Here is a 26,256-nt window from a genome sequence, read left to right on the forward strand (position 1 = left end):
CCTTTCATTCTCTCCAAGAATTACCTCTATCCCAGCAAAAATCTTTGTGGAGCACCTTTATCTCAGTTGAAGGACTGCCATGTAGAAATGCATATTATTTAGAAACAATATTAACTGTGGCTAAGGAAGTTGTGGGTAGGGTAGAGTCACTCATAAAGGACAAAGCTGTAGTCTTCCCTTACTGTAGTTTTCCAAACTATGGGACAACAACTCTCTTAGGGGAGGCAGGAAGAAGTAGCTAAAATCATTGTACATTTTGGAGTACAACTTCCATAAATGTTTGAACCTGAAAATCTTTAATATTTGGCTATGAGTGAATAAACGGTTCTGTGTATCAGACAAAAAGGTACTTTTTTAAAAAAAATACTGGTTCTTAACATCTTATTCCTATGAGAGGTTTTTCTGATAAGGCTGTTTTTAAATTTTTTTGTTTAATTTATTTTGACTTATCAACAATCACTTCCATAAGCTTTTGAGTTTTAAATTTTTCTCCCCCTCTCTCCCCAAGACAGTGAGCAATCTGATATAGGCTATACATATACATTCCTATTAAACATATTTTCATATTAGTCATGTTGTAAAGAAGAATTAGAACTAATAGAAGGAACCACAAGAAAGAGGAAACAAAACAAAACAGGAGGAAAAAATGGCAAAATACTATTTGCTTCAATCTGCATTCAAACTCCATAGTTCTTTCTTTGGATGTGGATAGCATTTTCCATCATGATGCCTTTGATCATCATGAAGGTCTTAGATCCTTGCATTGCTGAGAAGGGCTAAGTCTATCAGTATTAGTCATCAAACAACATGACTGTTACTGTGTACAACGTTCTCCTGGTTCTGCTCATTTCACTCAGCGTCAGTCCATACAAGTCTTTCCAGGTTTTCCTGAAGTCCACCTGCTCATCATTTCTTATAGCACAATAATATTCCATTACATTCATATATCACAACTTGTTCAGCCATTCCCCAGTTGATGGGCATCCCCTCCATTTCCAATTCATGGCCACCACAAAAAGAGCTGCTACAAATACTTTTGTACATGTGGGCCCTTTTCCCATTTGTAGGATCTCTTTGGGATATAGCCCTAAAAGTGCTATTGCTGGGTCAAAGGGTATGCACATTTTTATAGCCTTTTGGGCATAGTTCCAAATTGCTCTCCAAAATGGTTGGATCATTTCACAACTCCACCAACAATGCATTAGTGTTCCAATTTTCCCACATCTTCTCCAACATTTATCATTTACTTGTTTTGTCATGTTGGCCAATCTAATAGGTGTGATGTGGTACTGATGAGGCTGTTTTAAAGACAAAGTTGTCATCTCCATTAGCAAATAGTAGCCATTATCTCAATGACATCTAGTTTTGAGGAACTGAACCCCAAACAAGCTTACATTCACATGAATAATATTATTATGATTATTTTAAAAGTCATAAATATGAAACCTGAAAAGGATTTTTATCAAAAAACAAGTATCTCAGTTTGTTACCTTATGTTTAAGATTTAAATTAATTTGTTATAAAATGTAATACATTTTTTATTTGAATAAAATACAATCTAAGAAATGTGCTTGCATTTTTTTTAAGTGTGCCTGGGGTTACAACGATGTTTTTGTTGTTATTTGCTTTGTTTTGTTTTTAACAGCGCTTCGCTACATTAAGTTCTTAGGGAAAGCAGACAGTCTACCAGTCCCTGCTCCACGGTCTCCCTGTGGCCCCACGCGACCTCCTTCCCCCAAGGTGCGGGGAATGCCAAGGGCCCTCGGGGCGGCGCTCGAGAGTCAAACCGCTCCAGCCGCCAGTGCGCATGCCTCCCTTTCTTCTTCCTCCTCTCCTGCGAGGGAAGTCGCAGTGCGTTTGCGTGGATTGGGTCAGCGCCTAACTTCCGGGCAGCGCTGCCGAGATGGGGCGGCGGAGGGGTCCGGGAGCCGACTAGAGCCGAGTTGGGGCGGGGGGATAGCGGGGTGGGCGGGAGGGAGGGGGAGGGGGTAGGGGCGGGGGGAGGTGGGGTGGGGAATTGAAGAGCTCGCGGAGAGGGGCGGCATCTGAGGACCAGGGTCAGAGGTTGCGGCTAGGACTGGGGTCGGGGGAGGGGCCTGGACTGGAGTGATTTTGCTGCTGCTGCTGCTGCCGCCGCCGCCGCCGCCGCCACCACCTCGGGCGGGAGTGGCTAGCATGTCGGCCGAGGCCACGGGCGCGGGATCCCCGGCCGCCCCCTCCCCTGGGGGTCCCGAGCCCCCGGGCCCGTCACTGCCGCCCACACCTCCCACCCCCGGGGCCGCAGGCGTGGGCGCCGCCTACGACCTCAAGCCGCTGAGTCCGAGTAGCAAGTACGTGAAGCTGAACGTGGGGGGCTCGCTCCATTACACCACGCTGCAGACCCTGACCAAGCAGGACACCATGCTCAAAGCTATGTTCAGTGGCCGCATGGAGGTGCTCACAGACTCCGAAGGTACCCGGGCTTGGGGCCGGGGCCGGGGAGGACACTCGGGACAGATCTGAGTGCGGCCGTCGTGCGAGTCCGAAAGCTCCTTGGGGGCCCCCGGGACTGAGTCTTGTTCATCCTTTGTATCTGCCCCACACATCCTGGTCTCTAAAAAGCTGCTTGGCATAGCTGGAAAGTCAAACGCTTTAGCAGTCAAAAGAAATGGGTTCAATTCCAGGCTCTACAGCTAACCTGTGTGAATTGGAAGTAGTCCCTTAACCCCTTTGGGCCTCAGTTTCCTCATCTATACAATGTTAGGCTAGATGACCTCAAAATTTTCTTTCTCTAAAAACCTCTGGTCCTTTAAATATCCATTGAATAGATGGATGGAGATTGGAGGCTAGCCTCAACACTGTCAGAAATAAAAAATGGGAAAGGTACTCAGGGTTTGCAAGTTATCTCTTTCAGCCTTTGGAGCTGATTATAGTAAGGAGGAATCATCATCATTAACAAAAAATTACCTAGGTTTTTCTTCAAGTATTAAAGGTATACCTTTAGTACGACGCCCTCTAGGTAGACGGCAGTCTTTTGGGGGGAAGGAGTTACATTTGCTAGGCATGGAAATTATTACTGCTGGAGAGACAGATGGCCAGCTGTGTAGGGTTCTACCCTCTGGCAGGAATGCAGAATTAAAAGCATATTTGGTCCCAACCTCAGGGTGGTATGGGGACTATTGGTAATGCTTGCTTGTCTCAAGAGGCAGGGGTGAACCTTACACAGCAAGAATGAAAGGGAAGACAGCTGCTAGTAGATGTATTTGTTAGGGGGTGGAGAGTGAAGTAGTAGGAATGCCACAGCCCTGCTGTTGGGGGAGGGGAAAATTAGTATTGAATAAAGAATAAAAGCAGCTGTTCCATATGCTGCCAAGGGACAGGATTATGCCTTTGTTCCTATGGAAGCCCAGGAGTTGGGGGTGGTAGGCTTTGCTGTGCACCTGATCCCACCAGAGGAAAAAGGGGAGGATACACATTGAAGGAACATATTAAGAGCTGGGGAGTTTGGGTGATTGTAGACACAAAGTCTTGCTGAAGTAGGAAGAATTTGTGCTTAGCTCAGTGATTACTTTACCCCTGGTCAGGGAATGGGTATCTTGAGTATTTTAACCTTTTAGGTGAGATACCAGCCTCCATCAAAAAGTGAGGTCTGTGGAGCTGATAATAGTTTGGAAGAATCATCATCAACAAAGAATTACCAAGTCTTTTCTTCAAGTATTAATGGTCTATACCTAGGACAATGACAAATATCCTCTAGTGTAGGACAGTTTTTTGAGGAAAGGATTTATATTGGGTATGGAAATGATTAGAAGTCACAGGAAAAATTTTTTCCTTCTTCTTTCTCTCTGCCCCCCCCTTTTCCTCTCTCAGGTTGGGTGCTGATTGACAGGAGTGGACGTCATTTTGGGACAATCCTGAACTACCTTCGGGATGGGTCAGTGCCTCTTCCAGAGGGCCCTCGGGAGCTGGGTGAGCTGTTGGGTGAGGCACGATACTACTTGGTGCAGGGGCTAGCTGAGGATTGCCAGTTGGCTCTGCAGGTGAGACCACATGCCCTTCCACCTTTTTCCCTGTATCTATTTGTTGACTTCTTGAGGAACACAGAAGGAAACTCTTGCCTGTAGCCTGTTCCCTCCCACACTATTTCATCCCTCATTTGCTTCCTATCTTATTTTACCTGAAGTAATAACCAAGATGGAATGAGTAGAATTGATGTGAGGAGGTAAACTACAGAGAGTAATATGTGAACAAGGGAACCCAGGGGCTTGTGGGCTACTCTTTTGGGAACACTGTGTTCCCATCCTGGCTCCATGTACACACTAGCTAGCTTTTTAACCTCTCTGGATCTCAGTTTCTTGTGAAATGAATAGATGAGACTAGTTCTAATGTCCCTTCCGGCTCTGGCAAGAATAATTCACATTTATATGATATTTTTACTTTTAAACGTTACAAAGCATCACTCCCCCCCCAAAAAAAAGAAATAGAAACCTGTGAAGTAGTGGAAAAGTTGATGAAACTGAGGCTCAGAAAAATAAAGTGATTTTGCCCTTGATCACACATCTAGTGTCAGAACCATGACAGAGTCGCAATCTCTGGTCTCCTAACTCCTGGTATCTTGTCTTTTCCAGTATACCATATTGCCTTTCTTTCTGTACTAATATACAAGATGTCTTAGTGCTGTTTTAAGAACTCTTAAAGTGGCACTAAGTTTGAGACAGTCTGTATTTTTATAGCGTCTTCAAAAGTTCATGCATGATACAAAATAATCTTGTGCAGTAGTCAGGCTCATTATTTTCCTCCTTTCATAGATAAGGAAGTATACTGAGAGGTAGGTAAAATCACTTGCACTAGTTCATACGATAGCAAGTGGCAGAACCAGGATTATATCCTAGTGTCCTTTGCATTGCATTATGTTGCTTCTCATGCCCTAATTTATCTTCCCAGAGCCCCTTCTCCACTGTTATGTTTCTTGGTAGTTGTGGGGCTCTGAAAAGAGTTCTAGCCCTGAGTGATAGGGAAGAGAGAAGTATTGGTGGCTGGGTTTCATACTTGATTCTCAAGTCCCAGTTCTTACCATTCTTCCCACCTCCTTTCCTCTGTCAAGTGGCAACTAACTTCCTTTCTCTTTCTCCAGCAAAAGAGTGAGAGCCTTTCCCCACTCTGCCTTATTCCCATGGTGACATCTCCACGGGAAGAGCAGCAGCTTCTGGCTAGCACCTCCAAGGTGAGACACCAGCACCTTGGGAAGGGTTGGCTTTTTTGAACTCAGCTTGACCCTTTTCTCCTTCTGTCCTTGCTTTCTTCCCCCTCAGCCAGTGGTGAAGCTGCTGCACAATCGAAGTAACAACAAATATTCCTACACCAGGTGAGGGAGAGCCCTGGACTGGCCCAGCCCTTCGATTCTCAACCCTGTTCTCTTTAACGGCCATAGCCTTATTCCCCAAGTTCCTGTCTCCTTTCTATCTCCATTCCCAATACCCAAAACTCTAACTTGGGTTTGATGAGTTCAAGTCAGTTGGTTTGGGTGCTGGAATCTCACTGCCTTTTGCTACCCACCTCTCCAATCCCCCAGCACGTCGGACGACAACCTACTAAAGAACATTGAGCTGTTCGACAAGCTGGCGTTGCGCTTCCATGGGCGTCTGCTCTTTCTCAAAGATGTACTGGGTGATGAGATCTGCTGCTGGTCTTTTTATGGACAGGGCCGAAAGATTGCCGAAGTCTGCTGTACTTCCATTGTCTATGCCACTGAGAAGAAGCAAACCAAGGTTAGGGATGAGTTGGGGTTTAAAGGTGGGAGAAGTACACTTGAGCACTCTTGGCTATTAAGGAAGCAATGTAACGGTATCTGTGTGCTTAGGAAGGAGGAAACTTGTATTGAAAACAAGGTGGCTTTAGGGGTCTAGCTGCTACTTCTCTCTTCCCCCCCTCCCCTTTTTCTCCCCTCTTTCTCCCCTCTCTCCCCCCTCTCTCCCCTCCTCTCTCCTCCTCTCTCCCCCCTTCCTCTTTCCATCCCTCCCTCCTTCCTCTTCTCTCTTTCAATCTCTCTTCTCTCTCTTTCTTCCCATCCTTCCCTCCCCTGCTTTTAATAAGACCAGAACTGCTCAGAGATGGAACAAGCTGTTGTCAACCTTGGCATCTACCTCCTCACAGGTAGAATTCCCAGAGGCAAGGATCTTTGAAGAAACATTGAACATTCTTATCTATGAGACACCCCGGGGGCCTGACCCTGCTCTCTTAGAGGCCACTGGGGGTGCTGCTGGAGGAGGTGGGGCTGGGCGGGGAGAAGATGAAGACGGACGAGAGCATCGAGTCCGAAGGATCCACGTCAGACGACACATTACTCATGATGAGAGACCCCATGGCCAGCAGGCTGTCTTCAAGGACTGACCTTTCACCACCCTCCCCTTGAACTTGTTCTCCCCTCTTATTGTTACCGCTGCCATAATGCTTCCATTCTCACCTTTCCCATGACTTCTGCCCCGGCTTTGCTGGTCAAGTCGTGGGTTTTCTCTCTCCACTCAGTATTTCAGATTTATGGTACAGTACATTTAGCCCCTTTTATCCTCCTTATTCCTCCAAGCCCATCAACAACATGGTACATTCCAAGGCACATACTACAATTCTTCCCAGAATGTTGTGTTTGTTATCTTCACCCCCTCCAAACTGCTTGGATATGATGTTCTCTCACTCTCTCTACCTTCTCCCTACCTCCAGTTCTTACATTCCCCTATCTTTGCATCCATCATAGGTGCATGTTTCAAATTTTTTGTTCTGCCTATGTTTTCACTTCCTTTTAATATGTATGATGTGCCAAAGTTTTTCTCATGACCTTAACCATCTGCTACATTCCAAGCCTATTCCTTTGCCCCTGTACATTTTATAGCCGTTTCACCTACAATCCTGTCCTTGGCCCTTGGCCCTTCTTAAATTGGTACTGAAGTGGCCTGTGGCCTTCCCAGCCTGGCCTCCCCACCTACTTGTTTCTTATTATTTATTTTAATTTTCTATTAAATTATTGAAATAAAGTTGAATTGCAAGGATAGACTTGGTTCCTGGAAGAGGGATTTTACCTTTGACAGATTGGGGTTTGTTTTGTTGGATATGAATGAGAGAAGGTGGGGCAAGTTCTATGCAGGGTAGGTAAGCTTCACTTATTTGTAGAGCTGAAAGGAAACTAGGTCATGTAGTTTAACCCCGTCATTTCAGAGACATAAGCTAGGTCCCAGGAGGTGAGATGATTTGCCCACCAGCCAAAGCTTAGTGGCAGAAGCAAGCCTAGAGACTGAGTTTTCTCACTTCAAGTGTAGTGTTCTTTGCATTACATTATACTGCATCTGAAATTACAGCCAGCTTTAAGTGTCCCTCTCTTGTGTGTTGTGGAAGGATGCTGCCAGGATTTAAAGAGTATTGTAAATTTGTATTTCAGTTCTTGGATATGCCAACTCCTCACTTCTGCATGTCTTGACACCCATAGCAGCACCAGAGGTGAGAGGCAAACTTTGTCACACCAAGCTAAATTCAGTGTGTCAGTGGTTCATGAGTAGGAGATAGGAGCCCTCTCTAGGGGAGGATATTGGGACATCACATTTCCCTTTATGGATCAGGTGCGAAGACAAAATCAAGAGCTTGTCGCTCAGCCCCAGCTACATTGGGATGCCAAAGATCAACAATGAAGACCACACGAGGTCCATCTTCTGCAGAGCCTGGAGACAAAAAGGAAGCAGAGGATTAAAATCATTCAGTTTTGTTCTTAAGTTCCAGCTTTGACCAATCACCCCTCTAGACTCCCAAATCCCTTTTTTGCAGAGCTCTGGTGTCCTGGTTACCATTGTGAGCTGCTGTGTGCAGGAAAGAATCGTCCACGAGTAGACAGTGTCCTTCAGACCAGCACTGGGGCTCACCCCCAACGACTAACTCACAGCCAGGTGGAATCTTCAGGCCTGTTGGAGAAGGCCCAGGTGAAGGTCAGAGGAGTCCCCTTCCACCCAATTCAGACATTCTCATCACTTCCCCAAATAGACCCATGTTGTTCCATTTTACCCCAGGTTAAACCTAAATATCCTTGATCCACTACTTACCTAAGTGACAACGAACACGAGCGTTGGTGGGTCCACAGCGCCCCTCAAGTCTGGCTCCAGGCAGAAGAACAGAAAAACCAGCATTGCCAAAAGAATTGGCACTCACAAAGCTTCTCAGCCCTCTAAGGGCCCGATATGCCCCTGGGCAGCGTCGGCAGTTATTTGGCTGGCACCGACCAGCCCTGTAGAGTAGGAACTGATGGCACCCAGGGGCCAAAGGAGGAGACCATCCCCGAGGTGGAGAAGATGTCCCTGAGAAATCCCAGCTCACAGTTCCAAAGTCCCGAAGAATGGCAGGGAAACTACTCTCTAGGAGCTCCACATCATGTCGCTGAGCATCCCGGGGCACAAATGGAGCAGAAGGAAGGTCCGGCAAAAAGAGCAGAGCCGGGCGTTGGATCCCTGGCCCTCCACCAAAGCTGCTGCTGCCCTGAGCTGCCCGCCTCACCCGCCCCATCCCGGCCCAGGAGTAACGCTGGGCATAGGCCCGAAGCCTCCGACTCACAAGGCCTTCTGCCCCAGGCCCTTCACCAGGCCCCCTGGTGACCCCTGGGTCTTGACCTCCAGCCTCAGAACCTCTACCAACTCCAATACCACCTCTGCTAGCACCCCCTGCCCCTGGGATTGGGGTGTCCTGGGAGCCCAGTCGATAACAGTACCAGAGGAAAAGGGAAGTAAGGGCCCCTAGGATCACAGTGAGGGCTGGGCAGGCCAGGGGTAGGGACCAAGGGGGCATGGTGAAATGGGGTGGGGAGTATAGTCAAAAGGACCCAGGCATTCCCCAAATCTGTTTTCCTCCTCACCCTGCCCTACCAGCTCTCTCTTCTGGCAACCTCGGTTTCAACTTCCTCGGACCTTACTCCATGCTGTCTTGCTCATTCCCCATCACCTCTCCTTCCTGGCCCCCTTTTTCTGGGGCTTCTGCCTCCACGATTCTGCTTCCACTTTTCAATTCCTCTCTTCCTCCATCAGCAGTTGCTGCCCTACCTCATCATGCAGCCCTCAGATCCTGAGATAGATCCTAATCCTCTGCAGCAGCTACCGCCTTTCCTCCACAACCCTCTCCTTCGTTCCCTCTCTTCTGTCCCTCCCCACCTCCTCGCCTCTCCTGTCTTTTCCCCTCCCCTTTTCTCTGCTCTATCCCTTCTCTCTCTCCTCTCCTCTCCCCCCCTTTCCCACTCACTCTGACGTCACCTTCTCCCTCTTCCCACCCCCGCACCCATCACTTCGGGCCCACCCCAGAGTCAGCCGCATCTCAGGGATACTCTTGCGTCAGGAAGGGAAAGAACAGAGGGAAGGGGGCAAGGCAGGGGAGGGCGGGGGAACTTTTGGTATCCGGGGTTGGGGGCAGGGAAGGGGCGAACCCTAAAGGTTTGTAAAGCAAGGCCCCGGCAGAGCTGGACTCCCCCCGCCTTGGCAAGGTGTCAAGTTGGGCTTTGAGGTGGCTGCGTCGGAGTCCGGCCGGCCCGCAATGCGAAAAGGGGGAAGGAGGGGCGGGGCACGGAGCCAGTGGGTAGGAAGGAGTGGAGAGACCCACAGAATGGTGGGGCGAGGGCGGCGGTGACAGCCAGCGGGAGGCAATCAAGTCAGCATCGAGGGGCAGAGCCACCTCTGTCTGTCTGTCTCTAGGTGACTCTTCTCCCTCCCAGCTCCAGCCCCCGCTTCCCGAAGGACCGTCACCTGAGCGCCAGTGATTGCAGGCAAGAGGCGAAGGTGGAGGCTGCCACAGCCAATCAGCTTTGAAAGCCGGGGAGCCCCCGGGTCTGGAGCCGAGGGGCGGGGCTGAGGCCGAGCGCTGTCCTTGGGTCGCTGGTGCTGAAAGAGGCCTGCACCCCAGCGCCCGTTAAAACCTATCGCGGGAAGTGTGCTATGAAGCAGCGGGGCCAATCCTTGAAGGCAGAGAAGAGGGTGGGCAAGGGCAGCACTGTATAAGCATGGGACAAGACACGCCTCAGACTGAATCTAGTTTGAAGGATCATGAGGAAAGGACTCCTTGAGAAAATCGAGAAGAGACATTTTAGATATTAGACCCTAGGAGAGGGGGAGCGGGATATTTTATAGGTTGGGGGCGAGGAAAGAAGACCCACCCCCATCTCCTACCCCTTGTTTGGAAGGCAATGTAGTACTCCTGGGGGCGGGGTTGGGGTGGACAAGAGAGCAATTTCCCGATGATGCAGAGCTGTAATGGGAGGCAAATTCACCCTTGGTGGTTGAGAAAAGGGAGGGGGGAATGTAAAGTCGGGGGTGTCTTGGGGAACAGACAGAAGGAAATGCAGCTGCGTTGCAGCTTCCAGAACTGGGAAGAAGGCGATTAAAATTCCAGATGCACTGGGAGGGTGACTTGGAGGGCGGGGGACGTTAATTAGAGATGTGACCGGATTGAAGCTTTCCTTTTTCTCTCACCAGTAGATCAGGGAGTGGGGAGGTGGGGTGGGGGAATGAAAAACACAACTCGGTGCTCTTCTTCATACAGTGCCCCCACCCTCCTCTAGTCTCAGTCCCACGCCGGCTCTCCCCCCAACATACCCACGCACCAGGCCCCTCCCCTCGCCCGGCCCCAGGATCTGACGTGGGCTCCGACACCTTTCTCAGCTTCTCCCTCCCTTAGCCTCAGCTCTCGAGCTGCCCCCCCGGCATCTCCCTCCCCCAGGACCCTACGACCCTCTCCCTTCTTTCCCCGTAGGAACCTCCTAGAGCCCTTTAGATACCCCTCCCGACCCTTCATTCTTTCCACCTCCCACCCCAAGCTGCTATTCCAGTCTTACCCTGTACCCCAACAACCTGGGATCTAAGCGAGGCCGAAAACAGGCGTCAGGGGAAGAGTGGAACCCAGGCGTCCCCGGATCTCTCAGAAAGCCTGATCTGATTTAGCACTCCCCCACCTCGCCCCACCCCCTGCAGCCGCAGCCGCGCCCCCTTTTTCTCCCCCCACCCCACCCCACCCCCCAACATCCACAGGAACAGAGAGGACGGAGGTGTCCGGGCAAGAGAGAGGACCCGGGTATTCAAGCAGGCAAGAAAACCAGGAATCTTCGGTTCCCAGTCTCTTCCCGGTATATTCTTCACACACACACACACACACACACCCACCTCAGCCTTTCGCCTCCTGTCGAGCACTGGATTTTTTTTCCTTAAAAGGAAGCAGTAGTAGACCGGAGCAGAATAGGCAAGAAGAAGAGCAAGAAGACTAGCTCTTCAGCCCTTGGGAAGGGAAGAATTAGTGGAATAGCCAAGAAGCTGAGTAAAGAAGACTAGCTCTTCAGCCCCTGGGAGGAGAGGGATTGGGGTGCTGGAGAGGGATTTGGGGATCAGGGTACCATGGGGACCCCTGGAGCCGGTCTCCTGCCCCCACCTCTACTGCTGCTGCTGTTCAGCTGCCCCTGGACTTGCGGTAAGGAAATATGGGATTGCATGAAAGAGATGAGGGAATTATACCCCCAAATGTGAAGGGGGCAGGGCACTCAGTGTGTGCTGCACAGAGAAGCCTTGGGGATGCTGTCTCCTCCTACAGCCCCCATTCTCTACACGTCTGGCCTTTGGTTTTTTCAAAGCTGGTAGAGGAAGGGGGAGGGGTGCTGCAGTGGGAAAAAGGAAGAGGGATGGGATCTAGGGTTTTACCACTGGCACTCAGAGTTTCCCCAAGTCCAGCCCCTGGGGCTGTTGGATGAGAGGAAGAATGGAAGGACAAGGGGATGGGTAGGGGTTAAATCCAGGAAATAGAAGTGGGGAGAGGTGGTTCTAAAATGCTAAAAGACAAGGATCTGAGGCAGAAAGGCAGGTGGGATACTTAAAGAGAGAAAAGGAGTACATACACAGGATATATACATACATAATCTTTGACATATGGCTAAAGACAGATGGACATCTAAGCAAGGACAGATCCATAGCAAAACAGCTACCCACACAGACCTACACACAGGCACACATGGACACATATGGCTTCTGACTACATAAAGAGAGGCCCAGAGATCTAGAAAAACAGACACAGAGAGAACCAGTAAGCAGTATATATGTAGAGAGAAATAGTAAGTACTACATAAAGACAGACACCCAGAGAAACAGAGACAGAGACCCAAAAAGAGGTTATGGATGCCACAGAGAATTAGAAGATAGAGGCGCTACAGAAATCAAGATAAAGTTGGGGGGAACCCCTCACAAAGCAGCAGATGGTACAGAGAGACCTGGTGAGAGTTGGTAGGTACTAAAGAGAGGCAGAAACAAATAGAAAGCTGAGAGAGAGAGAGAGAGAGAGAGAGAGAGAGAGAGAGAGAGAGAGAGAGAGAGAGAGAGAGAGAGAGAGAGAGAGAGCGCTTGATTCTGGCAAAGCCAGTGAGATGAGAATGGAATCAATATCTTAACCTACCATCCAGGAGCTGTCCATGTTCTGTCAGAAGTACATGGAGGGCATTCATTTCCTTTCCCTATATCTAACTACTGAGGAAACAGAAAGGCAGGAAATTTAATTACCTATTTCCAAGCATCTTGGCTCCCTACCCCAAGTTCTGTTCCCTAATCTGGAGGAGAAAGGACCAGAACCAGGGATTGTGGTTATGACTTGGGCTTGTAGTGATTGAGAATTGAGAGGATTGTGAGAGTATTAAAAGGAGCAATATAGGAGAAGCACAAATGTGGGAGAAAGGAGGTAAACAGTCCTCTCAGACTCATAGGACATTTCCTCCTAGGTGTACCCCTAAAGGAGGAGGAGACCCTGGCTGGGGGAAGCAGTGAGTCTCCTACAGTTCCACCAGCTGCACTGGCTGAGCTGCTACATGGAGCCCTACTAAGAAGGGGGCCAGAGATGGGGGACATCCCTGGTAAGACTCAGAAAGGCCAAGGCATAGAGCCAAAGAAATTCAGAGGTAGGAAGACAAAAAGAGAAAATAATCAAAAGGGAAGTTGATAGACACAAATGTTTAGAGGTACATGGAGTGGAGGGCTTAAGGGAATAATGTGAAAGATCACTAGGTCATGGAATACAAGAGTTTGAAGTGTGAGTACAGTCTAGGCTTTATCTCAGGGTCTATTGTGGAGGGAGTGACTAGAAATAGGAGTTCTCTGTGGGCTATCTCCTCATCCTAGTCAGTCTGAGCCTTGACCTGAATCCTTCTGGGGGGATCCATTGGGAGAACCTGGGCTCAGTGCAGGAGGGATATGGGTAAGGATGGAAGGCCAACTCCTTTTATTCTCCAGCCCATCACCTAGAAGAAGCCTTTCTGTCCCAAAGCCTACTCAGATTCCTTACTTTAGACTTTCCTTCTTTCCACTCTGATGTCTCAGGATCCCTTCTGGTCCCCACACTACCTGCTGATACAGAAGACCAGACCCTTGCCCCACCCTCCCCACCTTGGGTCACAGAACCAGGGACAGGACCCCTGACAACAGCTGTGACTCCCAAGGGAGCAAGGGGGGCTGGGCCTACTGCACCTGAGCTACTGACCCCACTTCCTGGAACCACCGCCTCACCCCCACCAGGTCCTGCCTCTCCAGGCCCACCTCTTGGGTCTGAAGGAGGAGAGGAAGAGACCACAACCACTCTCATTACCACAACCACAGTCACCACAGTGACAAGCCCAGGTAATATACCAATGGGGAGAAGAGGATGCTGTGTACAAATGGATGAGTAGTGATGTATATAGAGATGGGAATAAGGTTCTGAGAGAGATGAGAATGTATGGTATTTAAGGATAGAACCATAAGATTGATTAGGAGGTGTGAGTATGGGGAAGGGGAAATGATTCCTGAATTGTCATGGGAAGTCCATGACCCTGTGTTTTTTCTTAGTTTTATGTAACAATAACGTCTCAGAGGGTGAAGGTTATGTGGAATCACCAGAGTTTGGGCGTTCAGCTGCTCCCACTCTAGGACCCCTCGACTGCACTTACAGCATCTCTGTCTATCCTGGCTATGGCATTGAAATTCAGGTACTTAGCGCCTCATTCTGACCTCTAGAAATTTCAGAGTTCCTTCTTCCCTTTCCCTGGAAGGGTGGTAGTGACAGGGAAGGTATTGAAAGAGCACTGTCCTAGGAGTTGTACATTGTGTAATTCAGAGCCAGTAAACCTTAGATACCATCTACTCCAACCTTTTCACTATTTAAATGAAAACCCTGATGCCCAGAAAAAGAAAGTGACTTGCCCAGAGTCATATTGTTGATAAATGGCAGAGCTGAGACCAGAACCCAATTCTGACTCACTTCAGAGGTCTTTCAAATGTGGGTTTTCTGCTTTTAAGTCCAGTTCTCTTAATACTATATTCCCAAGGTTTCTTCCAGTTCTAACATATAATTCTATTAATGTTCAAAAAAGTATAGACCATTACAGAAGGGGGAAGTGGATAGGAGAGAATGGGAAGGGCTAGGCAGGATCAAGGACTTTTGCCTACCCCTTATCCTCTTTCTAGCCTGGTCTGTTGCTTCATCTTCCAGGTGCAGTCTCTCAACCTGTCCCGAGAAGAGGGACTGCTTGTGTTGGCTGTGGGTGGTGCACCAGCCCCAGCACCCCAGCTCCTGGCCAATGCCTCCCTACTAGGGGAGGGCCAAGTTCTTCGGAGCCCAACTAATAGGCTGCTTTTGCATTTCCGGAGCCCCCGAACCCCTCGAGGTGGTGGCTTCAGGATCCACTATCAGGGTGAGAAGAATTAAGGTCCTGATGTGGGGCTGTAGTCAGGTGGACAGATGGTGTAGCCATACAGGAACCACTTGGAGTGCCTACAGGCACATCTCCAAGATGACTGATAGTGACTAGGCAATAGGATGGAGGAACACAGATGATGTAGAGGGATGGGTGTGGTCACCCTGGGCTGAGAAGCCAATATTCAGTGCTCCCAGATGAGAGCGCTTGGGGCACTACAGGATGGTATTGGGTAGATGATATGGGGGCACTTCTCACATTGACTAGGCTACCTCAAATCCTCCCATGGTTTACCAAAGAGCAGTCAGGGCTGGATAGGTTCAAAAAGGATATCTGTGCAAATATTGCAAATACATATGTAAACATACTCATCATGCCTATACTTCCATATAAATACACCATGCATGCATGCAAGACCTATACATCCCTATATACATATATATTCATGCATATCCCATGTATATTTAAACTTGCATACATATTCACACATAGCAGAGAAGCCAACACACTTCCCTAGTGTCCAGTCCTGTTGCTTCTATTGTGATTCTCTCCTACTATCCTCCAAATAAGAGAATGAGGTTCCTTGGGTCAATAGTGTCCTCAAGATTGGTTTGACATATTGATGTGCCCCCTAAAATGTAAACTATGTTGATTCCTTAAAAATCTTGTGGATCAGGGTCATGAGTCTCTATAAGGCTCCTGGGGTCCCTGCCACTATAATTCTCCCCATGAACTCACAGGGACATATGTGCAAAGACGTCTACTTCAGCAAGGAAGACTAAATGCCAGGCCATTTGAGGGAAGGTAGAGCTAGGAACAGGGCAGCTGGGTGGTGCAGTGGATAGAGCACCAGGCCTGTAGTCAGGAAGACCTGAGTTCAAATCTAGGCTCAGATACTTACTGGCTGTGTGACTGTGGACAAGTCACTTAACCTTGTTTGCCTCAGTTTACTCATCTGTCAAGTGAGCTGGAAATGGCAAACCCCAAATGGAGTTACAAAGAGTTAGATACAAACAACAACAATACATGGGAATAGCCCTAGGCATATCTGACAGGTAAAAAGCCATTCAAATCAGAGGATGATCTGAAGCCATCCCAGACTCCATGACTGTCATGTAGGACTGGATTTTGAGAGGACATTTTGAGCAACAGACTCAGGAAATGAGATTAGTGGTGGAGCCACACCTGGACCTCAGACAACTGTCTGCCTTGGGGGACATTGCTCATTCTACTGTAACATGATGCCTTTTGGAGACATGGTCTTTGCTTCCAGAGCCTTGGAAGAGAGATGGTAGGAATAGCAGGAAGTAATCAGAGAACAATACAAGACTATACATAGCCATGTGTGGGCTGAAGCACTGGTGGGAGAGCTTGGGGCTCCATTCAATCCAATAGACATTTGCTAAACACCTGACATGTACAGGGAATCTGTGTTGGGCACCAAATCACACTGGGGCTAACTAGTTCCACCTTGCTTTACATACACCATTTGCTCTTCTGGGAGTTATTACAGAAGAGGAAATGAGGGAGAGAGGTTAACTGCCTTGCAAATGATCACACAGCAGTGAGACTCAACTGTGGACTCCCATCATTTATTTCAGATCTAGTTTAATTTACCTTAAGAAATTTACCTTCTAGGGGCAGCTAGGTGATGCGTGAATAGAGTACTGGCCCTGGAGTCAGGAGGACCTGAGTTCAAATCCAGCCTCAGACACTTGACACTTACTAGCTGCGTGACCCTGAGCAAGTCACTTAACCCCATTGCCTAACCAAAAAAAAAGAAATTTACCTTCTTCACCTCTCTAATCATCATCATCATCATCATCATCATCATCATCATCATCATCATCATCATCATCTTAGGTTGCATTTATATTTAAGGTTTACAATGCCCTTTACAGATATTATCTCATTTGATCCTCACAATGATACTGTGAAGTGGGTCCCCATGTTACAGTTGGGGAAATTGAGGCACAGAGGTTAAGTGATTTGCCCAGGGTCACACAGCTAGTAAATGTCTGAGGTCACATTTGAACTCAGATCTTTCTGTCTTCAGGCCCAGTGCTCTAACCATTATGCCACCTAGCTGTCTGTAAGCACAGAATACTAGAGTTGGAAGGCACATCAACTGATCTAACTCCTCATTTTACAGAAGAGAAATCTGAGGTTTGGGGAAGGAAGTAACTTGCCCAAGATGATAGAGAGGTCAAAGTTTGAATTCAGGTCTCTTGATTCAGTACTGACTCACTCAGTTCAGTAATCTTTCCATGATGCCTTTTATATGCTATATTCAGTTGATGTTATACTACTTTGTATTTGATGATTTTATATCATTCTCAAGTTTTTAGCAATTGTCCCTAGGAAGTTTGGTAACAGTGCAGGATTGATACTTTATGCTTCAGTCAGGGACCCTCAAGGTAAGACTGGTATGGGTGGGCAGGAGGAATTGAAGAGAAGCCAGAGGGATAAGGAAGGGAAGAGTGAAGAGTGTTTAGTATGAAACTGAAAGGAACAGCCAGTCCTGGATTTCTCCTTGTATTCTCTTAGCCTACCTCCTGAGCTGTGGCTTTCCCCCCCGGCCACCCCATGGAGATGTGAGTGTGACAGACCTGCACCCTGGAGGCACTGCCACCTTCCACTGTGACTCAGGCTACCAGTTGCAAGGGGAAGATACCCTCATCTGCCTGAACGCCACCCGACCAGCCTGGAGTGGGGAACCTCCTGCCTGCCTTGGTGAGTACCAGGGCAGCAGGGGAAAATGCATTCCTGGCTTAGGGAGAAGGGAAGGGGAGATGGATGGGAGAAGATTCTTATGCCTCAAGAGTACTGCTGCCTGGGCAAAAGCATTCAAGTCCCTGGAAGTGAGACTGGGTGAGAAGCCCAGAGAGACAGGGCTTTGGGGAATGTGATGGGGTGGGGAGTCTCTTACCTAAAAAACAGAAGCTACCTTGAGGGGTTGGGGGAGAACAAAGAAAAAGAAGAGAAGCGTTTCTTGCCCACGTGCTTTTCTGACTCCTACTTCCCTTCAGCTGCCTGTGGAGGCTCCATCCACAATGCTACCCTTGGCCGGATTGTCTCCCCCGAACCTGGAGGGGCTGTAGGGCCCAACCTTACCTGCCGATGGGTCATCGAGGCAGCTGAAGGACGGAGACTGCACCTGCACTTTGAAAGGGTCTCACTGGATGAGGATAATGATAGGTGAGGGGACTGTGGAAGAAAAAACTCTTACCTCACAGTGGGAAGGAAGGCCACAGGAGAGAAAGTTCTCACCTGGAGGTGAAGGCAGTGACTACATGGAGAAGTCTCTCACTCTACATGGGGAAAGGAGGGTTCTTGGGAGAAGGTTCTCACCTGCAAGGGGGGCTCTAGGGGAGAAAAGTCCCTTTCCCATTCCATAGGGGAGAAGGCTCTCACCCTGGAGGTGGGGTGGGCTGTGGGGGAGAAGGCTCTTGTACCATGGTGGGGAGGGGTACAAGGGGAAAGAGGGATATAGGTATAAAGGGGAAGAGGTTCTCACCCCAGTAAGGGAATTATAAGGGAGAAAAACTAAGTGACCAACTGGGATGAGGCTCTGGGGGTTAAGAAGCTTCTTCTCTTGCCTGGTGGTCCTGATCACCTCCTCCCATCCCCAGACTGGTGGTCCGATCTGGGGGTGGTCCCCTCTCCCCGCTGATCTACGACTCAGACATGGATGATGTCCCAGAGAGAGGACTGATCAGCGATGCCCAATCCCTCTATGTGGAACTGCTTTCTGAGACACCAGCCAACCCCTTGCTACTAAGCCTCCGATATGAGGGTAACAAGCCCCCCAAGGGGAACCCCAAGCCCAAGGCATACCATACTCCTAATCCTTCAAAAGATAGCCCATCCTTTTCTGTTTTGTCATTCATTGCATGATTAGGGCCCAACTGTAAGAACCCTGAAACCTGAAAACTCTATAGATCTCAAAACTCAACACTTCATCTTCTAGAGAGATCCTCCAATTCTACCCTCCTTGAGCTTCCCACACCCTACAGAATTTCTCATACTCTAACATCTCAAACCTTATAGACCCCACACAATACCTCTAACCCAAGACTAATTCAGAAGGCTCTCTTTAAGTCTAGTGAGGACCCTAGCAATAGTTGCCCAGACCCCATAAATCCACTTTCCCCTTCTTATGTGGTCCTGAATCCTCTGCCTTCCCACCACTCTCTCCATACCAAACTCCTGTTCTCTCTCCTCAGCCTGGACTAGTCAGGCATTTGTGGTGGAGGGAATGAATGAAGAGGTCATGCCCCTGGAAACTGACAAGGGCATCATGGGAATCTGTGTAACTAACTTTTCTACAGCTCCTGACTCCCACAGACCCACCCCAGCCTAGGGCCCATTCCCCATACCTTACAAACATCCTTTACCTTCTTTCTCCCTTTGCAAACTTGAGAACCTCTCCACAATGCTCTCCTCTGGCCTTACAAAGTAATTTACTACCCACAGTAAAATTGGTGAAGGTCTGAAAATGGGTGGAAGGTGTGGAGAAGGGAAAGCAGCATTGTGCAGGGCGTATCTCCACTCAGGCAGCAGATACAGGGTTAGGGAAGGCAAACTAACGTGAGTTCTTAAACCAAGATGGGAAAGCCCTGGTAGGAGGGCGGAGGCACCATGAATTAGCTGGGTTATCTCCTCATCTGTAAAATGAAGGATTGATAAATCAGATGGCATCTGAAAGCCCTACAATTCTCCCATGCTAGGAGTCTAAATGGGGAGAGGGGATGGGGAGGAATCATGCACTGTGTTTCAAATATGATTACGAATAACTTCTGGATTATTTGTTTTAGATTATCGATAATATCATGAGCTTCCATCAGCAGGAATAATCAAGAGGCTATTGTTGGGTTTTGTTTTGGTCCAGACCAGTGATTTCACTGGTATAGGGAATTTCCAGCATGGAAATTCCTTGTATCGATGAGGATGGACAACTTGTCTGTAATCTTAGAGAACTGTTTGGGGACACTGAGAGATTAAGTCACTTGTCCATGGTCAAACCACTAGTATGTGTCAAAGGCCCCTTGACCAATTTTGCAGTCTCCCAGGATGAAGTTTCTGCCAGGAAGAGATGAAGAGGGGGTGAAGAAGATGCAGAAGGGTGGGGAACGGGAAAGGGAAAGAAGAGTACGAAGGGCCTTTGCCGGGTCCCCTGACTGCTGTTTATTCCTCAGCCTTTGAGGAGGATCGATGCTTTGCGCCATTCCTGGCTCATGGCAATGTCACTTCCACGGATCCCCAGTTCCGTCCTGGAGCACTGGCTACATTCTCCTGCCTCCCAGGGTATGCCCTGGAACCCCCTGGTCCTCCCAGTGCCATTGAGTGTATTGACCCCTCAGATCCCCACTGGAATGACACTGAGCCAGCCTGCAAAGGTGAGTCCCTTTCATATATGGGGACAGCAGGTACCTGGATCCTGTGTTCTTGACCCCCTCTCATATAATATTATTAAGTGGCCTAAGATAGAAACAATCCCTCTTCCAAATGGAAACCCCTGCCCCCAACCTAGCATCATATTTCCATAAAGGTAAATGTGGAATCCTTAATAATCATATTGGAATTATAGGTTCCAATATTGGAACCAAACCCTAAACCAATCTTTGTAGAAAGACTGAGGACTGAGCCTGGTTCAACCCGCCAGAGCTTTGACCCCTTGAAGGCCTTAACTCATTAATACCTCTGTGACCTTAGGCAAGTCACTTCTTATTTCTGAGCCTCAGTTTCCTCATCAATAAAGTGAGAGAGTTGGACTAGATGATATCTAAGGTCATTTCGGGCTCTAAATGTTATCTTCCTACTATCCTTTCTTCTGCCTCATCCCTTCCCCTGCACCAGCTATGTGTGGGGGGGAGCTGTCTGAGTCTGCTGGTGTGGTCCTCTCTCCCGACTGGCCCCAGAGCTACAGCCCTGGGCAGGACTGTGTATGGGGCCTTCATGTCCAGGAGGAAAAGCGGATCTTGCTCCAAGTTGAGATGTACGCACTGGTGGTAGGAGAGGGAGGAAAGACTTTTTTGGGGCAAGAATGAGGGGATGTGGTGTGGGGCCATAAGACTCTGCTGAGAATGCACATCCCTTGAAGGAGGGAAGTGGACTCAATATTATTGGCTTCAAGGGATGCTGAGGGGTGGGAGCTGTTTCCTAAACTCAGCCTGGGATGATGAGGTTGGAGCTAGTACAGACTTTGGAATCCCCAAGACCAGCTTTGTAGGATAAGGTGGGGAATCCACTATGGCCAGCTTTGCAAATTCCCATGACATCTTAGCCATTTTCCAGGGGACACATTCCATCTCAAATGCCTGATTGGACTTGACAGAGGAAGGAGGGCAGAAGTGGGGCAAGGGGATCAGCAGGAAGAGGGCAAGGGGACCGTGTGAAGATGTAAAGAGAGGAAGGCCAAGGCTGTGGAGAGAGTCAGCCTAAAATTGAGGGATTGGGGGTTTGTGTTGGGGGCCACAACTTAGTATTCCATCTCCATTCCTACAGCCTGAATGTTAGGGGAGGGGATATGTTGACCCTGTTTGATGGAGATAGCCCCAGTGCCCGGGTCCTAGCCCAGCTTCGAGGGCCCCAGCCTCGTCGCCGCCTTCTCTCCTCTGGCCCAGACCTCACCTTGCAGTTCCAGGCACCGGCTGGGCCCCCTAACCCTGGTTTGGGTCAGGGCTTTGTGCTGCATTTCAAAGGTAATTGGGCACAGAGGTCAGGAGGGGGTAATTCAAGACCCTAGTCGGAGACAGTGATTGCAGAGGATCCTAAGCCTGGCCAGAGGTCCCAGGATAGGGGTCCTTGGTCTCATCCAGAGACCTCTAGGTCATAGGGACCCTTAACCAGACCAAAGACCATGAGAAAGGAATCCCCAAACCTGATGGAGATCCCTAAGACTGGAGATCCCAGGCTCAACTCAAGATCTCAAACGCAGGGACTCACACTCACTCTTCAAAATCTACTCTCTGTCTCTCACCCTCTCTAGAGGTTCCTCGGAATGACACGTGCCCGGAATTGCCCCCCCCAGAGTGGGGCTGGAGGACAGCATCCCATGGAGACTTGATCCGGGGTACAGTGCTCACTTACCAATGTGAGCCTGGCTATGAGCTGCTCGGCTCTGACATCCTCACATGTCAGTGGGACCTGTCTTGGAGTGCTGCGCCCCCAGCCTGCCAGAAAAGTGAGCCCTAATCCCTCTCCTTCCTTGGGCTCCACCCCACTCTAGCCAAAGAGTGAACCCTATCTCTGTCCTCTCCAGATCTCCAGGCTCCTCTAGCCTACTCTTCCAGGCTTGGGCAAGGGAGTGGGGGAAGGGGAGGAGGGAAAGCAAAAGTCCCTCCCCCTCGGGTCCTGCCCACAACTCCCCTCTAGCTTGGGCAATGGCTATTTTTTTTTTTTTGGTGAGGCAATAGAGGTTAAGTGACTTGCCCAGGGTCACATAGCTAGTAAGTGTCATGTGTCTGAGGCTGGATTTGAACTCAGGTCCTCCTGACTCCAAGGCTAAAGCTCTATCCACTGCACCACCTAGCTGCCTCTAGCAATGGCTATTTGAAATAGATTTAAGATTGTCAGAATTGAAAAGATTGCCTAACAATTAACATGGACTCTAATCCAATCCCCTCATTTGGCAAAAGGACATAATAACCTTGAGCAAATGTCTAGGGGTAGTGGCCCGAGCCAAGGGATTCATGAGGTCTCTCCAACCTCCAGGACCCATGGCCTAGTTGTTAGAACCAGAAACCAGGGCTCCCCATTCTAGGCTGGTACTTTTTTCTACTCCACCTAACCTAATCAGGTGTTCTGAGCCAAGCATTTTGCTACCTGTAACATGCTATACAAATGTGAACTTCTTCCACCGAGGCTCCCCTGATTTCTGAAGCTGATCAGAAGACCACGATAGGAGGCTAGTCTAGACATGCTCCTTGACATTTGACTTGACCCAAGTTTAAGCTAGTGCTGGGTGCAAGGTAGTGGGTGTGCAAGGGTGCTTGTTAATGGAAGAAGAATCCCTCCATGTCTCTCATTTCTTAGCTTCCCCTAACATGCGTTCTCTCCTTTTGGTCATCGTCTAGTCATGACTTGTGCAGACCCTGGAGAGATTAGTAATGGGCACAGGACAGCTTCTGATGCGGGCTTCCCCATTGGCTCCCACATTCAGTATCGATGTCTGCCTGGCTACAGTCTAGAGGGGGCAGCTGTCCTCACCTGCTACAACCGGGACACAGGCACCCCCAAGTGGAGCGACCGTGTCCCCAAGTGTGTCCGTGAGTTCCCGGCCCTGGTTGTGGGTAGAGAGATTTGCAAGGGTGGGAGGGTAGGGGTAGCAGTGAGAAGGGAAAGACAATGTCCCAAAACCTGAGAAGAAAGGTAAATTGTGCAGAGAAAGTAATGGGAATGGGCAGTAGTAACTAGGCCCTGGCTTCTGCCTCCTCCAGTGAAGTATGAGCCATGCCTGAATCCAGGTGTCCCAGAGAATGGCTACCAGACCCTGTACAAGCATCACTACCAGGCTGGGGAGTCTCTCCGATTCTTTTGCTATGAGGGCTTTGAACTTATTGGCGAGGTCACCATCACCTGCCTCCCAGGACACCCCTCTCAGTGGACCAGCCAGCCCCCACTCTGCAAAGGTACTTGAAAGGAGAAAGGGAAGGGCTTTATGGGGCTTGCAAGGGCCAGGAGGAGGGCTCAACCTGTGTCAGCTCCTAGATTCTGGAAAGGAAGTAGTAACAAGGAACTGGAGGTCAGAGGTCCTTAGTGGAGGAGATGGGGCTTGGGGAGGCAGGGTTACTGATCCTTAGGAATTAAAAGGAGTGAAATAGGACAAGAGAATTATGGAGAAGGCCCACTTCAGGAGTTCTGAAAAATGAAGCGATAGAGCTTTGGGGAAGAGAAGTACAGACTTAGGATTTGGGTAGATTGAACAGAGGGAAAAGAGAGAAGGTTCTCCTGCCTGGCCTGGCCTCCTGCCCTCCCCCCTCACTGGCTCAGACCCCACTCCCCCCTCCTCTCCCTGCAGTGGCCTATGAGGAGCTACTGGACGACCGAAAACTGGAAGGTCAGTGAGGGATGAGGGGGAGAGCCAAGGCCTGGTTGGGGCAGGATGCCTGGGTTTGGGGAGGGGAACAGGCTCTCTGAGGGAAGAGTCAGGGGCTGGGGGACACAGGCCACTTGGGTTCCTTGAGGGAACTGAAGGCTACAGGGCAAAGGCCCTTGTTCCCTTGAAAGAGAGAGCCCAAGACTAGGAAGCAGAATACCAAAGTTGACTGTCCTTTCCTTCCTGCAGTGACCCAGACCACAGATCCTTCTCGGCAAATGGAAGGTGGAAATCTAGCCCTGGCCATCCTGCTGCCCCTGGGCCTTGTCATCTTACTCATTGGGGGTGTTTATCTCTACTACACTAAGTGAGCACACTGATTTTGGAGTAGTGGGTGGGCCTGGGCTGTTCACAAGATGGATGCCAATTGGAGGTCAAGTAGCCCAGGGTTCCAAGTTCTGACTGGGTCACCCTCAACCTGTCCTGAAGAGATCAGCTCATTGGTTGGTTCTGGGCTCCATCTAGGCTGTGCAAGCTGTAGCCTTGGGGAACCTTGGAGGTAGTAGTAGGTGGTTGTTGGGTGTTCTGGGACAAAATGGGGAGGGATGAATTATGGAGAATGATAAAGATGGCAGAACCCATGCTTTCTTGCCTTTTCTTTCCCAGGCTACAAGGAAAATCTCTATTTGGCTTTTCTGGATCTCACTCCTACAGCCCTATCACTGTGGAGTCTGATTTTAGCAACCCACTCTATGAAGCTGGGGTGAGTAGCAACATTCGCCCAGCCCTGCTTCCTGGGGTTTATAACCTGAGTTCTGCCCTCATGAGCCCCATAAATCCCAGTCCCAACCCCAGTCTAGAGCCTGTTTTGAAAAGTTCCCTGTAGGCTTCCTGCCTAACCTTCCCCATCTCTCATTTCCCCTCTCAGATTCATTAACTCAGTGGCTTGGCAGCCATCAAAAATCCTCAATCCTCTGTCCAGACTCTCCTCAGAACAGCTGTACCACACCCAAAGTCCTTATCCTTTAAGAACCTCCTGGGGCCACCAGATGGTGACTATTGCCCTCCTTACCCTGCTTCCCACCCCCAACAAGCTGACAGATGACACTGTTATCTCTGCCCCCAGGATACAAGAGAGTATGAAGTCTCCATCTAAGAACCAATGGAGGGAGCAGGACCTTTGGGTGTCCCTTCCTGATGCCCCCCCCACTCAGACCAACCTGGGAAGGGGGAGGGAGGAAGTAAAGGGAACTGGACCCTCCACTTCCAGCTCTCACCACCTCATGCTTCTCCCTTCCCCTCCTTGTAAATACTCTAAGACCCCATTAAGGACAATAAACACCCTGGAGATCCTCTGGTAAATAAGCCAGCATCCTGCCTCCCAAGTCATCCTTTTTCTCTGTTGCCAAATGCAGGGGGTCCTTTCTTTTGCCTCCTATACCCATTATCTGGCTCCCCAGCCCTAAAATACAGGGCTGTCTCTTGATTGCTCAGTACTGAGGTCAATTGTAAGGGGAAAGGGGTAATATCCCTTAGTCCAGGTCCTGACCTACTTGCCCCTGTGGCTACCACCAGGTAATGGTCCCCAGGGGTCGATATCAGAGGGCATGACACCATTTTCCCTGCCCTCTGGTTGCTCTCATTGCTTGCCAGTTCCCTGGCCACACAAATTCCTGTCCCACCAGCACAGTCCATTCTTGGCCTTCCCTTTTGCTCTACCCTCACCCACTGCTTCCTCAAGCCAAGAGTTCCAACCAGTCCCTTTTGCCCAATAGCTCTAGTCCTTATGCTAGGCAGAGTAAGAGTAGGAGGGCTAGGGAAATGACCCCCTATCTCCTGCAGTCCCTCCTTACCTCCAGGTTCTCCCAATTCTACCCTTTACCCCTTCTGGCTTCTGGATTTTTGTTTTCAAGCAATAAACAGAAAATCACCATTTGTAACTGGGCCCAGTGTTATGGTGGGGGCAGCTTATAAGTGGGAAGAGGGAGGAGCAGTGTTTGTTGGGAGAATGCAAAAATAAGACCCACTCTTATGGAAGCTGACTAGGTTCAACTGAGGTTTGGAGAGAATGCCCTTTGAACTCTAACTAAAGATCTAACAGCAACAGCCCTTCAGAGAGAAATGGGGCTGGGAGAATGAAAAGGGAACTTCTAGATCATCCAATCTCACCACTATATTGTACGGCTGAGAAAAAAGAGGCCTAGAAAAGGAAAGTGACTTGTACAAGGCCACACACTGATTTAGAGCAGAGCTGGAACTAGAAATAAGGTCCCCTGATTCCTTGTGTAGTTGGTATTCATTCCATTCCACCATAATGGCTTGAGGAGAGCCAAGAACTTCTCTCATCCCTAGAGTTTAAAGCTCTATAGCCAACCCTCAACTGACAACATTAATAATGGAGGGAAACTCTGGGAGAGATGATCCCAAACTAGGGAATTCAAAGGAACAGATAATTCAAAATAGCAGATTATCAATAATACTAGATAAAAAAAAACACCCCAGCAGATAATCTGTAATACTGAATAGT

General features: G+C 49.1%; 3 protein-coding genes across 4 annotated transcripts; 2 read left to right on the forward strand and 1 right to left on the reverse strand.

Annotated features, from left to right (window-relative positions):
• The first annotated feature begins 2,011 nt into the window (after window positions 1-2,011).
• Window positions 2,012-7,024, forward strand: KCTD13 (potassium channel tetramerization domain containing 13). Its single transcript, XM_021006834.2, has 6 exons — window positions 2,012-2,452; window positions 3,850-4,019; window positions 5,114-5,203; window positions 5,292-5,344; window positions 5,552-5,747; window positions 6,133-7,024. The coding sequence occupies exons 1-6, from the start codon at window positions 2,176-2,178 to the stop codon at window positions 6,367-6,369; spliced, it is 1,023 nt and encodes a 340-aa protein (XP_020862493.1). The 5' UTR covers window positions 2,012-2,175; the 3' UTR covers window positions 6,370-7,024.
• A 433-nt stretch (window positions 7,025-7,457) lies between these two features.
• On the reverse strand, window positions 7,458-8,881 carry ASPHD1 (aspartate beta-hydroxylase domain containing 1). The gene is made up of 3 exons (XM_021006835.2): window positions 8,061-8,881; window positions 7,809-7,922; window positions 7,458-7,685 (listed from the first exon to the last, which is right to left on the reverse strand). Exons 1-3 carry the CDS (start codon window positions 8,794-8,796, stop codon window positions 7,576-7,578), a joined length of 960 nt encoding a protein of 319 aa, XP_020862494.1. The 5' UTR covers window positions 8,797-8,881; the 3' UTR covers window positions 7,458-7,575.
• A 543-nt stretch (window positions 8,882-9,424) lies between these two features.
• On the forward strand, window positions 9,425-25,669 carry SEZ6L2 (seizure related 6 homolog like 2). 2 transcript variants are annotated; one of them, XM_021006810.2, is made up of 18 exons: window positions 9,425-11,451; window positions 12,743-12,874; window positions 13,338-13,634; window positions 13,842-13,981; window positions 14,485-14,686; window positions 17,237-17,422; window positions 17,719-17,887; window positions 18,322-18,485; window positions 19,888-20,088; window positions 20,549-20,687; window positions 21,197-21,393; window positions 21,681-21,875; window positions 22,768-22,959; window positions 23,131-23,322; window positions 23,712-23,750; window positions 23,979-24,096; window positions 24,396-24,492; window positions 24,856-25,669. In XM_021006810.2, the coding sequence occupies exons 1-18, from the start codon at window positions 11,379-11,381 to the stop codon at window positions 24,883-24,885; spliced, it is 2,763 nt and encodes a 920-aa protein (XP_020862469.1). In that variant the 5' UTR covers window positions 9,425-11,378; the 3' UTR covers window positions 24,886-25,669. The 2 variants fall into 2 exon arrangements, with proteins under 2 accessions (XP_020862469.1, XP_020862470.1); XM_021006811.2 differs by lacking the exon at window positions 23,712-23,750.
• Window positions 25,670-26,256: the final 587 nt, after the last annotated feature.

Source organism: Phascolarctos cinereus, unplaced genomic scaffold, assembly GCF_003287225.1.
Source record: "Phascolarctos cinereus isolate Bilbo 61053 unplaced genomic scaffold, phaCin_HiC Scaffold_4;HRSCAF=312, whole genome shotgun sequence".
In the NCBI taxonomy this organism is placed as follows: Eukaryota; Metazoa; Chordata; class Mammalia; order Diprotodontia; family Phascolarctidae; genus Phascolarctos; species Phascolarctos cinereus.

Bases quoted from the DNA above. Each gene is read 5' to 3' on its own strand.
- SEZ6L2 (XM_021006810.2), top strand. From the start codon at position 11,379: ATGGGGACCCCTGGAGCCGGTCTCCTGCCCCCACCTCTACTGCTGCTG. The intron at 20,089-20,548 runs GTGAGTCCCTTT...CCCCTGCACCAG, and splicing joins CACTGAGCCAGCCTGCAAAG to CTATGTGTGGGGGGGAGCTG. The intron at 21,394-21,680 runs GTAATTGGGCAC...CACCCTCTCTAG, and splicing joins CTTTGTGCTGCATTTCAAAG to AGGTTCCTCGGAATGACACG.
- ASPHD1 (XM_021006835.2), bottom strand. From the start codon at position 8,796: ATGCCCCCTTGGTCCCTACCCCTGGCCTGCCCAGCCCTCACTGTGATC. The intron at 7,923-8,060 runs GTAAGTAGTGGA...CTTCTCCAACAG, and splicing joins TCGTGTTCGTTGTCACTTAG to GCCTGAAGATTCCACCTGGC. The intron at 7,686-7,808 runs GTAACCAGGACA...TTTTGTCTCCAG, and splicing joins GCACACAGCAGCTCACAATG to GCTCTGCAGAAGATGGACCT.
- KCTD13 (XM_021006834.2), top strand. From the start codon at position 2,176: ATGTCGGCCGAGGCCACGGGCGCGGGATCCCCGGCCGCCCCCTCCCCT. The intron at 4,020-5,113 runs GTGAGACCACAT...CTCTTTCTCCAG, and splicing joins ATTGCCAGTTGGCTCTGCAG to CAAAAGAGTGAGAGCCTTTC. The intron at 5,204-5,291 runs GTGAGACACCAG...CTTCCCCCTCAG, and splicing joins TTCTGGCTAGCACCTCCAAG to CCAGTGGTGAAGCTGCTGCA.